This window comes from Trichoderma reesei (genome assembly GCF_000167675.1).
Source record: "Trichoderma reesei QM6a unplaced genomic scaffold TRIREscaffold_21, whole genome shotgun sequence".
In the NCBI taxonomy this organism is placed as follows: domain Eukaryota; kingdom Fungi; phylum Ascomycota; class Sordariomycetes; order Hypocreales; family Hypocreaceae; genus Trichoderma; species Trichoderma reesei.
Genome location: NW_006711168.1, coordinates 459910 through 477163, shown reverse-complemented (window position 1 = coordinate 477163; position 17254 = coordinate 459910). Strand labels below are relative to the sequence as shown.

Genomic DNA, 17254 nt, shown 5'->3' with positions numbered 1-17254 from the left:
ACTACTCTTATCCCAAGGACAACAACAACAACAACATCAACAACAATCATCACTATCAATCACCTCTAATCAACGTCTTTTTGTCTCTTTCTATTTGCCCCATAGATACGTAATTGATCAACCATGGCTGCCAACGACACGACCAGCCTGCCCATCATCGACTTTGCCAAAATCGTTGGCCCTTCCATCTCGCACTCCCCCGAGGTGATTGAGGAGAGCGAGAAGGAGAAGAAGAAGCTGTTTGACGCCTTTGTCAACGTGGGCTTCGTGTACCTGGCCAACCACTCCATCCCCGACTTTGCGCGGGACAACCTCTTCGCGCACGCAAAGAAGTTCTTCGCGCTGCCCGAGTCGGAAAAGGCCAAGGTCGAGACGGGCGAGTCCAAGGCCTTCCACGGCTGGTTCTCGCCCACGCGCACGTCGGGCGACAAGCGGCACGCGGACCTCAAGGAGGCCTTTGACGTGGGCAAGGACGACGACCCCACGAGGCCCAACCAGTGGCCGGCGGACTGGCCCGAGTTCCGCGACGACATGAACTTCTTCTTCGAGAAGTGCCACGAGGTCCACCTGGTGCTGCTGCAGGCCCTGGCGCAGCAGGTCGGCATCGACGAGCACTTCTTCGACCCGCACGTTGCTGCGCGCGACCACTTCTTCCGCGTCATCTACTATCCCGAGACGAGCAGGGCCGCCTTCAAGGACCGGCTGCGCGCCTCGGCACATACAGACTACGGCACCCTGACGCTGCTCTTCAACGACAACAGCGGCGGCCTGCAGGTCCGCAAGTCGGACGGCACCTACATTGACGCGCCCCCGATTCCGGGTTGTGCCATCATCAACGGTAAGTGTTGCCTTTTTCCCAAGATTTTACAGGCTTACACCCCCCCTGTATACCACACACACACACACGCACCATAGACCCTTATGTGCCCTCTCCCCCTTGTAGCCACGCCGCTCCGGTAATCTTGCCAAGTAATCTTGCTAACATCCTTGTTCTCTTGTTTCATGCAGTGGGCGATCTTCTTGCGCGCTGGTTCAACGACAAGCTCATCTCCACGGAACATCGCGTCGTCGAGCCAGAGCCCAAGCCGGACGCCAACGGCAACATCCCGGACATTGTTCCCGCTCGCTACGCCATTGCCTGGTTCGGCCACCCCAACCGGGATGCCCTGGTGGACCCGATTGACGCCTGCTGCACGCCCGAGAACCCCAAGAAGTACGCCCCGGTCTATGCCGGCCAGCACGTGGTTGAGCGGCTGGCTTATCTGCACAAGAAGGGCCAGAACACCACGGAATGGTCGGATGAGATGCAACGTGACAAGAACCAGTCCACAGCGGCTGCAACTCCTACTATTGCTGTGGCTAGCTCATGAAAAAAGTTTGGGGGTGGGGAGGTCTGCGTGGGTTCTTTCTGGTGATGGTTTTTAGAGACGAGAGGCGTATAAGGCTGAGTGGAGGAGGGTGAAGAAGAGTTTGCTCCCCTCCCCTTGGGGGTGGCAAATCCGCGTCCCTGGATAGTTACAAGTACATACAGTGTGTACGTAGTAGCAGTAGTGGTGTGGAAAATGACAACATGGAGATCGAGACTCGCGTGTTCAACTAGTTTCCAGGCTTTGTGGAGTTTCGTCAGACATCTTGGAGCAGAACCCCGATATCTTCATCTTCTTACCCGAAACAGCATGTGGACCTGGGTCAGCCCTGGCAGCTGTAGATGACACGAGTTTAGCTCTGGAGAGATACTATACGAGGATGCTACCCTGCCGGCCCGAAACGGCCACCCTTGCACGTCGACCCCTGTAAGACCCAAGGTACGGGCTACTATTAGTTCAGGACTGTAGGACCCAGTCTATAGAGTAATCCTGCATGGGTTAGGCCAACCACCACCGGCAAGAATCATGGCTTTCGATGCCGAGCATGGCTGACCGAGATGCTAGACACCAGACGACAAGTGAATAATCTTGGTTTATAACTGCTATAGCTAAACACTAGAGTTGCAGATGTACAGATCACGCATAATCTGGGATGTAGTTGTACGAAAGACATGTCTAAATTTTGTATACTTAGGCATAGTTGCCAATGACTCTACGAGAAAAGTCGCCGACATTCCCCCACACAATAAAGTCTGAGAGATTGTGAGAGACCGGCGACTCAAGCATGAAACCGAGCCCAGTCTGATAGTCTTATCAACAAGAGAACCGGAAGACTCATTCTTAAATTCCGTTGCAAAAAAGTTGTCAATCCCCGAGTCCAGACGAGATTGGCAAAGCGACGGCAGACGAGCCACAAATGCCGAAAGCCCGGTATCGAAGAGCCAGAAATCTCCGACGCCATCGAGCTCCGACTTCTCTTGAGATTGCAAACCAGTTTTCGGGACTCCCGCTCGGGCCTTGGGAGGATCGGACTTTGCCTGGCCCGGAGCCGGGAACGTCCTCCCAATTATAACTCATATCAAGGGCATGCGGCCCTCCCTTGCATCCGCGCGTTCAAGGATTTCCTTCCTACAATCGTCGAAGGATCTTTTTCTCCGACAAGACCCTTGGCATCGGCCATACTTAACCAACTATTAGGCCCCAGTTCCGCGCATATTGGCGCCCTAAAATCTGACCTGAGTTCTTTAATTCTGAAGCCAAGGGCTCAAGGGCCCCGAAAGCAGGAAAGGACACACACACACACACACACTCACTCACTCACACTCACACACTCTCTCACACACACACCACCACCACCACCATCACTAACCCCTTGTCGACTCCCGCCTCTCGATGACATCCCGATAACGCCAGCGGGAAGTGATTTGCCTTGCACACCGAAGCGAAGCGAAGAGATACGAAGTCTCTAGAATGGCAAGGACCGCGGATACCGACTCGGGTAAGAAACAGGGCAGAACCATGACTTCGATGTGACTTTGGATGATGCATATGTGGCTATCGAGGCTGTGTCCCCCCCCCCCCCCCCCCTCCTCCTCCCCTCGGGAGCTGGGATTCCTATCCCGGTCTCACGGAGGCGTCATGGCATAGATTGTGAGACGCCAGACAGGACGGGAGTTGCCAAACATGGAAGGCTGGTCGTCGTGCAGGATCTTTGATATCTCGGGAAATGTGATAGGCCGCACGTGGCAAGAGAGAGAGTGTGTGTGTGAGACAGGACGCAATACCAGGAGAGAAGATTGTCATCTCAAATCTTCTTATATTTCAGTGATTGCCTTTGCCATTGAGCCTCCCCCTTCTGCCGTGACACAAAGACAAGACACGAACAATTCAACACGTTCTTCCTTGGAGCTTCCTTCCCAACTGCCCAGACGGGAATATTCAACATAGCTTTCTGAGAACACTCGAAAGCAAAACAAAAGAAAATCAAACTAGATCAACATGGTCCAAACTCAGATCCAGGTGAGTGAAAGCCTCATCCCCCCCCCCCTTTTCCCCTAGTTTCTGCCCCCTTTCTTTTAGTTTATCAAGTAGTGCAGCTCTAACAATGAAGCCACCAGATGCCCGAGCTGGGACTCCTGCCCACGACCTTTACCAAGGTCAAGCCCGCAGTCACAGAGACCATCCGGGAGATTACAATCACACCGACAGACCACATCGACACATGGTCTCCAGACTCGTGGCGAAGCAAGCGCGCAGCGCAAGCCGTCGAGTACGCCGACAAGGACGCTCTGGAGGAGACGTGCGCCTACCTGCGCCAGCTGCCCCCCCTGGTGAACCCGTCCGAGATTGAGCAAGCCCGCGCGCAGCTGTACCACGTTGCCCTGGGCCGGGCCTTTGTGATCCAGGGCGGCGACTGCGCCGAGAGCTTCCACGACATCAAGTACGACATCATCAAGAAGAAGGTCGAGCTGCTCCGCCAGCAGAGCGAGGTGCTCGAGGAGGCCCTCGGCATGACCGTCATCCCCCTGGGCCGCATCGCCGGCCAGTACGCGAAGCCCCGGTCCAACCCCTTTGAGACGCTGCCGTCCGGCGAGAAGATCCACGCCTTCAGGGGCCACAACGTCAACTCGGAGGACCCCAACCGCCGCCAGCCGGACCCCAACCGGCTGCTGCTGGGCTACTTCTACGCGGCGGCCTCGCAGAACACGATCCGGCACGTGTCGACGCACAGCGCGCCGTCCGCCGGCAAGACGCCCGGCAAGTCGTTCCTCTACACGTCGCACGAGGCCCTGCACCTCCCGTACGAGTCGGCCCTGACGCGCGACCACTACAACCTGTCGGCCACCACCATCTGGCTGGGCGAGCGCACGCGGCAGCTCGACGGCGCGCACGTCGAGTACGCCCGCGGCCTGCGCAACCCCATCGGCGTCAAGGTCGGCCCCACGGCCACGGCGGACGAGGTCGTCGCCATCCTCAACGCCCTGAGCCCCGACCGCTCGCAGTGCGGCAAGGTTACCCTCATCACCCGCATGGGCTGCGGCCGCGTCCGCTCCGTCCTGCCGCCCATCATCCGCGCCGTCCAGCTCAGCGGCCACGTGCCCATCTGGATGTGCGACCCGTGCCACGGCAACACCTTTGCCACGTCCACCGGCGTCAAGACGCGCCGCGCCGAGGACCTCCTGCAGGAACTCAAGGAGACGTACATTGCCCACCGCAGCTTGGGAAGCCGTCTGGGTGGTATTCACCTCGAGCAGACGGGCGAGGACGTCACTGAGTGCATGGACGGCGAGAGGACCACCTGCGAGGAGGACCTGGGCCAGTGCTACCAGTCGCTCTGCGATCCGCGGTTGTCCAGGGAGCAGGCGCTGTGGCTGGTGAAGCAGTTCGGGGAGTTTGTCAAGAACTACCAGCACGAAGCGTGAAGCCGAGATCGCTGGTAGTTCTGCGCAAATGATGATGTTGTTGTTGTATTTGGGTTTTTGTACATGGCAAGTTATACGGGCTCAGGGTAAAGAAATCGACCAAGGAAGGACAAACGCAGATTGGGTCATGTTTGTATCTAGTTTCCTATTCTCTATTGAAAATCTCGATTAGTCTCATTTACTTTCTTTTCCACTTGAGATTGGTGAGATGCAGAATCTTCAGCCCACGTGTTTGTGTTTGTTGGTTTGTGTTGGTGGCAATTGCTGCTGATCATTGATGGTGATGGTGGTGCGTGAGAACCTTCATCGTTACGCCCATCTCACCAGATCCTCCTCCAGTGTCCACTCCCCCTGTCCACCGTGTGTATGGCTCCCACGTGGCAACCGTCGCCGTGCATGAGACTTGCATGCTTCTGGAATGACGGCCCTGCGTTACATTGTGTGGGCTCGAGGGGGGGGATGGACTTGGCGGTCTTATGCATCTGACACACGGTGATCTGCCTACCTTATCTATTTTGGTAACGTTGGATAGCAGCAATCTATGTATCGTGATGAGATCTTCATACATGTACTCTACTCTACCAACACATGGTTGCATCGAGGGTGATTTGAGGGCCCAAAGTTGGGGCCGTTTGATAATGAGATTTCCACCAATGATGTTTGCTCTTCACTGCACCAAACACTCGGGAACATGAAAGGTGAGATTCCGGAAATTCTTCGTATTTGTGAGGCGTTCCAAAACAATCTATGTACATAATCACATTTGTTACCGAGGAAGCTTAAAGTTTGCTCCCCTTGATTCCAGTCACAATCAAAACTCCTGATGCTTATGCCGACAGTGGCTTCCTGCCGTAGACAAAGTTCAGCTTGGGCTGGTAGCCATACGTCTTAATCTCAATCTCCAGGGCATCCAGAAACTCGTGGAACTCCTTGGCATTAGCCGCAACTCCAGGAATTCCAGTCGCTGCATCAGTTCAATATTAGCATCAGGCTCAAGCAAACGAGTATCATCTAGGGGTATAAAAAGGGAGAGGGGGGGAATCAAAACGTACCAGGAATCTTCTCGTCCAGAGTCCGGAAGCACTCAACCCACAGCTCGGCCGACGCATTCTTCTGGTCCTCGGCCTTGGCCAGCGCGCCGTACCCATGGTCAAACTGCACCGTCGTCACGTCCTCGAGGCCGGCGTCCTTGAGCAGGCCCTCGAGCTTGTACGCAATGTGAATGTCCATGCCGAAGCCGGCCGTCGACCACTCCTGCATGAGGGCCTGCTTGTGCAGCTGCGGCCGCGTCGCCGGGTCCGCCGGCTTGTCGTGGCTGATCCACTCGGCCTCGACGAGCTGGATGTAGCCGCCGGGCTTGAGGCCCTCGACCAGGTTCTTGATCACGACGGGCCACTCGACCGACTTGATGCCCCAGATGAGCAGCCGCTGGTGGATGACGTCGAAGGACGACTGCCAGCCCCAGGACGCGGGGAAGGGCCTGCGAATGTCGTGCTCGCGGAGATCGACGTCGGCAGACGGAGGCGGGAAGAGGGTTGAGCCGATGTCGACGCCGTGGAGCTCCAGCTTGTGGTCTGGGAGCTGGCGAGGCAGGTCACGCAGCCAGGTGCCTAATGATGTGTCCTTATGTTAGCAATCTGCTGCATTTTGCTTCGTCTTCTACTCTCGTTTGGTTTTTTCTTTTCTAAATCGAGAAGGGAGGGGGCTTCAGAGCCTTACCATCTGCAGCACCGCAGTCCAGGACGCGCAGCTCCTTCTTCTCCTTGATGTTGGGCGTGATGAGCAGCTGCCCGCCCGTCGTCGAGTTCATGAAGCGGTGCTGGCGCGTCAGGCGGTCGATTTCCTGCTGGTGGTGAGGCAGCATGTAGGCGCCCTCAGTGCCCGAAAAGGAGGGGAGGGGCACGGAGCCGGTGACGGCCACAGGGCGACTGGCAGTGGCAGCTGAAGCCATGTTTTCTTTTCTGTAAAAGTCTCGGAGGTTAAAGAGAAGTGTAAAGGAGAAAAAGAAGAAGAAGAAGAATGGTTACTGCTGTTGATTGATTCTTTTCGTGGTTTGTGGCAGCTGCTGCTCTTTGGCTCTTCTTATGAGGCGTGGTGATGAGCACTTATAAGCAGCTGGACGAGCATCGTCCCTTTATCATCATCACCACCACCACCACCAACAAGTCCCATAAGCTCAACCACCCATCCCGCCCCAATCGCGCATCCCCAAGCCCCAAGCAAGAAGGATCCAAACGTCTTACCAGATCTCAGACCAAAAGCCACATGCCTGTCCAAGCCAGACCTTCCAAAACTCCCCAAGAATGTGAGATACTAGTTGATGCAGAACCTAGATTGCTAGAGCCAGGGGTCCAGCACACACACTCACACACACACTCACGCATAGGCGGCGTAAGCTGCATCTCGGGGCCTGCAGCAGCGGCTAATCCGACATGGGTCCGATCCAAGACCCTATCTATTTGACTGCGATTTCATAGCACATGTATGTATGTATGTAAGTAAGTAGCAGTGTACATGCCTAATCGCATACGCCGGGCTGGCATCGCTTCGGGGCAACCATAACCAGGCACCTGGTATACAGGTTCCTGAGGGGGGTCACACAATAAGCAGGACAGATTGCACAAAACCTGCCCGGATATCCGCCTCTCCATCCCAGTCCGCGGCTTAGAGTTCGGCATTCGTCGAAGGAAAAAGAAATGCAAAGAAAATGAAAGACACTCCGGGAGGTGTTTGACTGCCGTGCCAACTCCGACCGATCCACCAACCGCCATCCAACTCCGAGATCTCTGCCAAGGGGGGGGGCCTACCAAGCCAGCTAAAGCCATCCAACTCCGAACAGTAAACCAACCCCCCCTCCTTCATCGAGAGTTCATAGCAGAGATGCAAAGAAAAGAAAGAAAGAAAGAAAGAAAAAAACAAGGCCACGCCAGATCGTCCCGTGGTTATCGATCCATGCATGTCCGAGCCGGGGAGCCGTTCCTGCAAGCTAAAGCAGCCCGGCCAGCCGCCCTTCCTAGGGTCTAAAAGGATTCCGCAAGCCGGCGCTTTTACAATTCCAGCAAAGTTGCATCTTCAACAACGACAACCTCACACATCCTGACATCCCTGATACCGACGATACGAAAGAAAGAGAGACACGGAACTGAGCTGTGCCCAGCATCTGTTTTCGTATTACTCCGCGGCCACGTTTCATCATCATCGTTTTGCTCAAGGGTCAACCGTTGTCGACGACGACGAACCTCATCTTCACCTCATCCCAGAAGGAAGAATAATCCATCCGACTTGTGACGACCTCCTCCCCCCCCCGTCTCTCTACCAAACAGAACCTCTCTCTCTGTCTCTCCTCTTCCCCCCCCCTCCTGCCTTCTTTCCCATCACTTCGTTTCTCCCTCTCTCTCTTCTTTACTTTCCCACCCCCCTCCCCTTGAGCCTCAAAGCGTTTTTGAATGCTTCGAGCTCGAACCATGGTCTCCGCCATCGCCACCCCTCCTATTGGAGGCTCTCCCTACCGCCTCACCAACCTCGCCAACCTTCAGATCGGCTACACCGTCGTCCCCTCCTGGCTGAACCAAGGCGCCGCCGTCCCCATGGCCAACGTCTCTCCCCCGTCGTCATCACACAGTAAGCAGGGCGGCGCGCGTTCCTCCGTCTCCGTCGCCCTCACCGAGGCCCTCCAGACCCCGCCGGGCGTCTACAACGTCCAGCAGCTCGTGGCCAACTCGAGCCCGCTGCTGGACGTGGTCATCTCGCGGCTCGGGCAGGACCCTCCCGGCCACCCGAGCGCCTCGTCCATCCTCATCGACGGCCTCGCGGCGTCGCTGTCGACCCGGGGCCGCGAGTCCACGTTCCCGCTGGAGAACGCGGCCAACGATGCGGCGCGCAGCGAAATCGTCCACCAGGCCAACCGCGTCGCGTCCACCATTGTCAAGCACGTCAAGAAGAGCGTCAAGCCGGCGCCCAAGAGCCTCGACTTCCGCATCCGCAGCCCCTGCGAGGGCCACCTCTGGACGCACTCGGTCGCCGCCCTGCTCTTTGGCCCCCGCAGCGACTCGCAGCTCATGGAGCTCTACAACGAGTGGCTGCACCGCATGGTCCTCCTCCGCGACAGCCTGATCCCCTTTGAGAACTTTGAGGAGGTGCCCCTCGTCATCCCCCCGGGCTCGACCCGCGGCATCCGCGACCTCGAGGAGCCCCGGCGGGCCTTCCTGGTCCACTGCCTCACCGGCAACATCCAGCAGATGGCCATTGTCGACCTCGCAAAGGTCTTCACGGCCAGGCAGCTCCCCCGCGGCGGCTACGGCTTCCAGTACTCCCAGGGCCTCATCCTGCCCGCCTTCCTGTCCGGCTCGCGCTCCCTCCACCTGCTGCGCTACCACCCAGCCCACCTCAACAGCTCCATCGGCGACGTGCTCTTTGACTACGAGCACGCGCAGTACATCAGCGCGCCCCGGACGGAGCTGACGGCCCAGGACGCCCTCACCACAAAGACCAACTGGAACGCGGCCTCCCTGCTCGACGCCGACACCAGCGTCGTCGAGTCCGCCCTCGTCGTCGAGCCCAGCGTCGACGCCCTCCGCCGCGTCGTCAAGCTGGGCCTCACGCTCGACTCGGGCGCCTGCGTCTCCGTCGACCTCGGCCAGATTGCCCGCGGCCGCCGCTACGCCTACGAGATCCGCTCCGACAAGAACTCCGGCGGCGCCGACGAGGCCTCGGACAGCACCGCCTACGTCCACAGCGCCGCCAGCATCCTCTCCAAGCCGGGCCTGGTCATCTCCCCCCGCGTCACGCAGGGCAGCCCGCCCGCCGTCCATGTCATCCCCACCTCGGATCCCATCCTCAGGCTCGCCCTCCTGGGCAAGCTCTATCCCGAGAACGTCATCCTCGTCAAGGAGCAGGACAGCCTTGGTGCGCTGAGCAGGGCCGGCAAGAACTTTGCGGAGAAGATTGTGATTTTCGAGAAGAATGCTGCTGCGAGCGCGTAAGCTTTTGATATCTGATTTTTGTTTTCCCCTTTTTTTTTCTACTCCCTTTTCTGTTTCTGGTACGTGTGTAGGTAGCAGATAGTATGTAGTAGCCGAGAGGTATCTCATGAATATACCAGACCTCTAGAACCCATCAAGGAGGAAGCGGGTGGCAAACAAGGAGAAATCATACGATCTATGTTTAATGTACATGCAGCAAGTGAAGCTTCATGACTCTTGATAATATACCAATCGAATTTCGCTTCCTTTGCTCTTCGGCATGGTATCATTCGCGCCCCTTGATTCATCCATCCGTTAAGTCCTTACTTACAAGAGGAACCCCCGTCTCTCCGTCGCATAGCACCGTATCGTTTTTCTCGTGAATGACACGTATGTACGACTTGGCATAGAATCAACGCCTATCAAGCCTTGGCAAATCATTGCCCTTGCGGAGTTAATATCTCCAATCGACAATCCCAGCCCCTTCTTCCTCTCCCCTCCCCTCCCTCCCCCCTCCTCCACCATCTCCGCCCCTCCTCCCCAAATTCACCTTGGGACAGAGTCTCGATTCGTGCCTGTCAGACACAATGGATACACCTCCATCAAACTATCCCTCTACCGGCATAGTGATTCTCGACCCTCCTCCCCCCCGCTTTGCCACGATCGACCGGGTAGCCATTTAGGCAACTTTTTTAGACAAGTTTCTCACCTCACCCCCCTTTCCCCTGCCATGCTTCGCTCTAAAGATACCGTAGTCCAGTACCGATATTAGTCCAAGTAGCCCTGCTGCTGCCCATTACCGCTGGCGCCTATAGACAACCTAAAACAATGAGTGACACCAAATCAGGGGGGAACCGGAACGAGAGCCAGCAAGCAACTGATTCAGATGCCGGACACACACCAGAGCATCTTGGGTAGGTAGGTGATAGATATCGCCAGACCCCCAAGAAGCGCAAGTAACCGCATCAAGCCTAGCCATCGTCAAACCTGCCAGCCATCGCACTACCAAGTATCTTCCTAGTAACCGAATCAAACACCCAAGACAGCAAGTAGTATCAACACCATGGACATCTGGGGGCAGGACATGTAAGCCAGGCACAGTAGCATCGACCCGTCTTCCTCTGACAGGCTGATTACCAATGGCATAAGCGGACATCCTATTTGTCCATTTGCCGACTCGATCAGAGCTCACGGGAAAAGTTGATCATAGTGATCAAAGGTGACCAAAGGTGATCGACGAGATCCGCAGGGTTCAGATTGTTTTCCCACACTCTTACTCCCTTGTCATACTTCTGATAATAACGGAAGGAGTACCATCACCCATGTTGGAATAGTTTCACGAGCCGCACAAGCTTCGCAAGGGGGCATCCGATGACTAAATGCAAAGAATCCAGCGTTAGTCTTGACACATCATGCGCTAATTTTCCTGACGTTTGGCGCTGACACGATTCCAAACCCCTAATGAGGACACGAGGGACAGGCATTCGTCGACAGGGTCTGATCATAGAGGCAAAATATGCACGCGTAGCGTCTATTCTCTACTGTATCTCGCTCTAAAGACGGGGGGTATTTCGTGACATGTTCGTAATTCCTTAGCTGTTGCTTGCTGTGGCAAGAATAAGCCTCGTAAAGGCATCAAATTGCTCATACTTGACGCGGCAAATGTCGTGGTTCTGGTGGTCGTTGGGGTCGTTTTCCGACATGAACTGGTCGACCACCTGCTGAACCGTCAGGCAACTGCGCGCGGCTTCCTCGGGTCCCAGCTGCGCCTTGGCAGCTATCCATTCCTCGGCCGAGGAGGCTTTCCATAGAGATTCCGGGGCTGGAAGTGTTGTGTTTCGGACAAGGTTATCGTCCAGGGGCTCAAAGTAGTACGGATTCTGCTTCTGAATCCTGCACGAGAGGGTATTGATGGTGTTGACGAGGAGGACGGTTCGTCGAATCGTCTCCTTCATGATCCATCGACGCCAGCTCACCTCGTCCGTGACCTCGTCAGAGGAGAGCGGGAGGAGGTGCTGCTGGATAAGTCGTCGTGTCATCTATCGCCGTTAGCCAGGGGGGCCACTTCATAACCACCATGCATGCAACGTACCTTGAGAAAATACAAGTGGAGCATCTCGGACAGCTGCGCTTGGGCTGGGCTGCTGCTCGCAAAGAAGCCGAGAATCTGGTAGATGCACATGGCGTGGATAACGGCGAGCATATCGCTGTCCGAGCCTGACCATTTGTGCTAACGGGCGTGTCAGAACGAGTCAAAACATTATACCGGGAAAACACCACTTACAAACAAGTCAATGAGCTTCCTGCTCTCCTCGTTAATCATGGAGTATACAAAGGTCTCGCTTGTCGGAACAGAGGCATAAAAGGCACCAACACAGCAGAATGCCCTAGCAAGCGGCTCCGAAACCTCTCCCGTAGCACACCGATATACCTTGTGGTGGACAAAGGGCGGATACTCGCCGGGCCGGACCATGATTCTCGGGTAGTTGCAGATGGTGCGAACAAGCTCATCGGCGGTTTTCAGCTTGTGGAACGGGCAGCGCTGCCAGCCGTGGTCTTCAAACTTGCCACTAAGCGAAGAGCCTCCGCCAGTTGCCATTTTGACAGCGTCGTGCAGAGATTCCTTTGCACTCAACTCCTCGTCCGTGCTCGAGGGGCTGTGGCTATGGGAGGCCATGCTGCGCACTGGTGGCGGCATGCCCGGGCCGGATGTAGGGGCTGCGGTTGGGGGGCGCAGCAGGGCTGATAGAGGGGATTGCTGTGCGGTGGGTGTAGAGACGTGGTTCTGGGTGAGTATGCCCAGGGAGCCAAGGAGATCAAAGTTCAAGTCATCGTTGGAGATGCCAGTCATGGCACTGTCGTTGACGTAGTCCAGCTCAGCCGATAGTGCGCCATCAGATGGCATAAACGGGTTGCCCCTCGACGGCGACAGTCTGCCGCGCTGCCAGGGGGACACGGATTCGCCGCTCTCGCTGCCGGCGGCACTGAAGGGGTAGATGTTCTGCCTGAACCAGTCTAGGCTCATCCCCGCATCGCGCAGCGGCCCGCCTGAGAGCTGATCAGAAATGCTATCCGATCTGGTGATTGGTGGTGACTCGACATGCCAGCTGCCGATGCCAATGTTGGAGGCGGGAGCGGACGGGTGGTGGCCCTGGGGTGAAGGCGTCGAGAGAGGCATTACGTTGCCTGTTGTGCCGCCGTGGGCCGAACCGTTGGCGACCCTCATAGGATCCAATTCGGGAGACGTCCCCGTCGAGCGGATGTCCCTCGTGGCGATGTTGTCCTCAAGGCTTGGGTGAGGCTCGCCGCTTAGATACAGGAACTGCGCGGGGCTCTGGTCTGACGATTGCACCTGTTGTTGTTCCCGCTGCTGGCTTAGTCGGCGATTGGCATTCTTTTGCGCCGCTTGCTGGTCCTGCTGCCGTTTCTGGTTGTCAGCGGCGAGGGCTGACACGTACTGGCAGTGTATGTTTCTATGTATGCAGCGGGAGCATGAAGGAGTGGCCTGATCACAGCCAAGCTTGGAAGAAGCGCAAGCGACGCAAGACTTTTGCTTGGACAGCTTCTGTCTACTTGAAGCCTGGATGCAGCGGCGCTGATGCTTGTCTCGATACTCTTCTGCATGGACGGACGGGGTTTGAACCGCAGCCCCAGACGTCAGTCAACGGTTCTCATGATGGGATCGGTCGACCCGCCAGGAAGTCTCCGGCAGAGACAGCCTCAAGTCCGGCCCAACAGCACCAGGCCGGACTTTGTGTCGAGTTGGCCGAGGCATGTGAAACAGTGAGTGACTTACTCTGAGCAAAGTTCTTGGGGCAATTTCCACATTTCCAGCTACCCTGTCTCGAGTCCCGGCGAGAGGTGGTCGTCGTCGTCGTAGTGGTGCTGGTGCCGGTGGCAGCGTGGGAGCCGATGGTGACAACGGACGTCTGCATCGTTGGTTGGATGTGGGCAGAAGGGGAGTCTTGAGAGATCAAAGAGGGGGAAACTGGCCGCGGACAAAAGAGGACGACAGGCGCTTTGGGTTCAGTCGGAACGGTGGCAGTCGCAGTCGCAGCAGCACGTCCGAGGCATTGAAGAAGTCCAGCAATGTCCGAGAGGAAGTGAATGAGTTTGCGAGCGGATTGAGTGGACAAGAAGGATTGGATGGCCAGGCAGAGGTGGACAAGGTAGACAAAGTAGACAAGGTAGACAAGGTTGAAAGATGGGTAGGTAGATAGATAGATAGGTAGACAGGTAGACAGATGATACCTTGGACTTGGAGACAAGGTGGACAGACGGCGTGGGTGGGCAGACAAGGGCCGAGTCTGGTGGGATTGGATGGAGAGAAGTTGAAGGATTGGGGGGACGAGGAGGAGGGAGCTGGCGACGTAATTTGTCACCCGGCAGGGCAGGGCAAGGCAGGCAAGGCTTAGTTAGGCCTGTTGGTTTTAGTACCTAGGTAGTAGGTGCCTTTGGTTGGTTCCATTAGCTGGAGTCTGGTACTAGGCAGGTACTAGCACCTAGGCAAGGTGAGGTAAGGGACATACAAGTACAAGTGGCAGCGTCTGTAGGTACTGCACTTGTGTAGGTACCCAAGGTATGTAGGTAGGTACTTGTAGGCAGGCCTCGTGTTGTTTAGGGCGGAGCGCGGAGCATCCAATGCTTGATGTGATGCTTATATCGAGGCGATTGATCTGCCGCGGGGGGGCGCCGTTGCGGAAGCTTATAAGTAGCGTCAAGGTATCCAATGGTATTCGAGGGCGCGCAACTGGCCGGGACCCATCGAGTATTTAGCCCGAATACTATACCTGGTACATTGCATGTGCCTGCGGATCGAGAGATTGGGAGAGATGGAGTAGGTAGATAGATAGGTAGGTAGAGCCAAGGTGGGTTGCGATGCTGGAGGGCTTCACAATATGTAGGGTAGGTAGCCAAAGGTGAGAGAAGGTGAGAGAACGATCCATAGGCATCTAGATGCCGGATGATGCAGTGCTTTGCTCGCATGGAATCTTGACAGAAGCAACTAGAAGGCCAGTGATTCGATTTTCCAAGGCAATCGTCATCCTGCGGCATCAGACAAGGCATAGTCGTCTTCGCCAGGGAAGGCGGCGTGAGCCGGAAGGATTCAAAGGCACATGGAGGAGGGGCGTGGCTGATTGCTCCTCCAAGTATAGTTCTTACTTGTACGCATGTACTTACAGCGGGCTGGCTGTAATCGTCCCGGCCGTGCCTCATTTCTAAGGTTAGGTAGGTAGGTAGGCAAGGGATCCTCTGGTCTGTCTGCCTGTTCATGTATGTAAGTACTAGGTAGGTGAGTACATGCAACAAAACCGTCCATGTGGCTCTCCCCACGCGATTTGATGCCAGCACCACCAGCAGAAGCAGTGCCTGTACAGTGTTACTGTATGCACGAGTCATCGTATCAGATGCTCCCATGTGTCAGTTGCAACCCTGAACCGCCATGTACAGATAGTATCGTATCAAGAGCTTGGCTTCTGCTATCTGGAGTGTGGGCGGATAAGTCCTCCGGCTATGCATTCGATATGGCTTGAAAACCACTGGCGATCCATTGGATCCCTCCACGCATACTATCTCGCACCCCATCAGGAAATCGGCTCCAGAGTCTGTCTAGACAAATCCACGGCCTGCAGTCATGATCGGACCGTCACAGGATGACAGACCCTGCCACGGCTAAAACCATCGGAATGCCACCTTGCAGAGCACGTCTGTGCGGGTTAGGAATAGCGAGAACGACATGCAGGGATCGAAGCATATCAGCGTCGCTTACTGGACCCATGCCCCCCCCCCCCATGCCCCATGGCTCCGTCAACCCGTGCGTATTATAAGGCCAGCCAGACAAGGGACACCGAGGAGGGGCGCCCTAGCAACAGCACCCTGGAATCGTGGTCGATACTACTACATGTACGTGTATGGTGCATCGTATAAGTGGTTCCGCATCTTGCCAGCCTGATCCTTGTCTGTAAGAAAAAGCATTCCGCCTTCCATGCATCCAGCCCGAAGCAGAAGCAGGGCCAGCCACCCACTGAAGCTAAATGGACACGGAACGGCCTCCGTCGCACGCCCAATCCCGTCCCGTTGCTTACGTGCAGGCTTCTACAGGGCCTACGGCAGGTTTTGCGGCAATCTTCGCGGCGAGCTTCGGTGGAGGGAGCCTCCGTCTTTGTCCAGAAGGGGAGGGGGGGATGATGGCGACGAGCAAGACGCACACCATCAGCCCGAGGCCGAGCGGATGTACGGCGAGTCTCAGGCCGATAGGATCGCGAGGATCGTTGATCATTGGCAGCGTGCCATTGTCATGATTCGCAGCCACGTGGAGAAGCGGCTCTCACCTTGGGGCGGGCTCCGTTGGCTTGGGCAATTCAACTTAAGACATGTGCTCAGACGGGTCTCTGGAACGCCCCCCAAAGTGTTGCAGTCGCCACATGGGCGCACGGAGCAGCCGCCCATGTGTTGGGGATCATACAACATGAGGGACGCACGTGCCGGCTGTGGCCAGACTGAATCGTAACGATCAGACGAGGAGATGTAACGGTCCGAAATGGAAATGGAGAGCGGGAAACGCGGGATAATCCCGCATCTACCTAGGCCTCAACCTCTCAACTCGACTGGAACTCGACTTGCTTTCGCGTGCGTTCACCTCACTGGCTAGGCAACTAACTATTCTGCAACTCCCTGTCAACTGCCCGTCTCACTTGGGAAGCAGGGAGTTGACACAACTTGACCAACGATCTTACATGCGAGCTGGGAAGTTGACTCTGCGCAACCTGGCAGCTACAGCAGGTAGTTACCATCTTACATGGTGAAGCAGGGAGTTAAGCAAGGTTCTGTGTCCCGTCTAACCACCTCCGCTTCTGCCCTTGGACAGCAAAGGCTGCGCCGTCGCACTACAGAGCGATCTGCACATGCATCGGTTACGTGTAGGCAAGGTACTTCATACTTGGGTCAAGCTGCATGTAAGATGAGGTACCTACCAGGCTCAGCAGGTGACTCCAGGATCTGCCTGTGATGCGTCCTCAGCAGATCTTCATCAGATGTAGAGAATCAGTTGTCCGACCTCATTCCTTCGTCGCATCTATCGTGTTACACCGGGTCGTCATCTAGTGCCTTTCTGCCTTTCCCTCTGCCGCCTCTCATTCCGCTCCTGGTATTGAAGATCAGCTCGCTCCAACCCGCGCTCCTGTCATACCTTGTTACTCTAGTCGCCATACCCGTCAGCACGGCCAAAGGTCACATGCAGCCAGTCGCACACCGCCATGAAAGAGCCTCACAGATTGATAATTTCACATCACATTCGCAGATGGACATCAGTTACGGGTGAATTCTTGAATCATCTTGCTTGCCAAGCTTACACGGCACTTGATGCTGACTTGATTCCACTTTGTCCGGATCTCGCGTTGCGGGCCCTTGCATGGGGGGGTTTGGCATGGGGTAGCTATGATCTATTCTCGTCTACAGCCAGTTGGGAAGGAGGCGAGGCCAACAGATGGAATCTTCAAAGTAC

The 17254-nt window shown here is 56.1% G+C and overlaps 5 protein-coding genes across 5 annotated transcripts; 3 read left to right on the top strand and 2 right to left on the bottom strand.

Annotated features, from left to right (window-relative positions):
• Nucleotides 1-88: 88 nt before the first annotated feature.
• On the top strand, nt 89-1370 carry TRIREDRAFT_123431 (uncharacterized protein; the record flags this gene model as incomplete). Its single annotated transcript, XM_006968186.1, has 2 exons — nt 89-838; nt 1009-1370. Exons 1-2 carry the CDS (start codon nt 124-126, stop codon nt 1368-1370), a joined length of 1077 nt encoding a protein of 358 aa, XP_006968248.1. The 5' UTR covers nt 89-123.
• A 2114-nt stretch (nt 1371-3484) lies between these two features.
• On the top strand, nt 3485-4789 carry TRIREDRAFT_67290 (uncharacterized protein; the record flags this gene model as incomplete). The annotated part of the gene is made up of 1 exon (XM_006968185.1): nt 3485-4789. One exon carries the CDS (start codon nt 3485-3487, stop codon nt 4787-4789), a length of 1305 nt encoding a protein of 434 aa, XP_006968247.1.
• A 1041-nt stretch (nt 4790-5830) lies between these two features.
• TRIREDRAFT_110660 (uncharacterized protein) lies at nt 5831-6740 on the bottom strand (the record flags this gene model as incomplete). Its single annotated transcript, XM_006968117.1, has 2 exons — nt 5831-6399; nt 6509-6740. The coding sequence occupies 2 exons, from the start codon at nt 6738-6740 to the stop codon at nt 5831-5833; spliced, it is 801 nt and encodes a 266-aa protein (XP_006968179.1).
• Nucleotides 6741-8475: 1735 nt separating this feature from the next.
• Nucleotides 8476-9744, top strand: TRIREDRAFT_28185 (uncharacterized protein; the record flags this gene model as incomplete). The annotated part of the gene is made up of 1 exon (XM_006968068.1): nt 8476-9744. A coding segment is annotated over one exon (1269 nt), but the record flags the coding sequence as incomplete, so codon positions are not given.
• A 1598-nt stretch (nt 9745-11342) lies between these two features.
• TRIREDRAFT_110658 (uncharacterized protein) lies at nt 11343-13685 on the bottom strand (the record flags this gene model as incomplete). The annotated part of the gene is made up of 4 exons (XM_006968116.1): nt 11343-11765; nt 11843-11980; nt 12035-13197; nt 13547-13685. The coding sequence occupies 4 exons, from the start codon at nt 13683-13685 to the stop codon at nt 11343-11345; spliced, it is 1863 nt and encodes a 620-aa protein (XP_006968178.1).
• Nucleotides 13686-17254: the final 3569 nt, after the last annotated feature.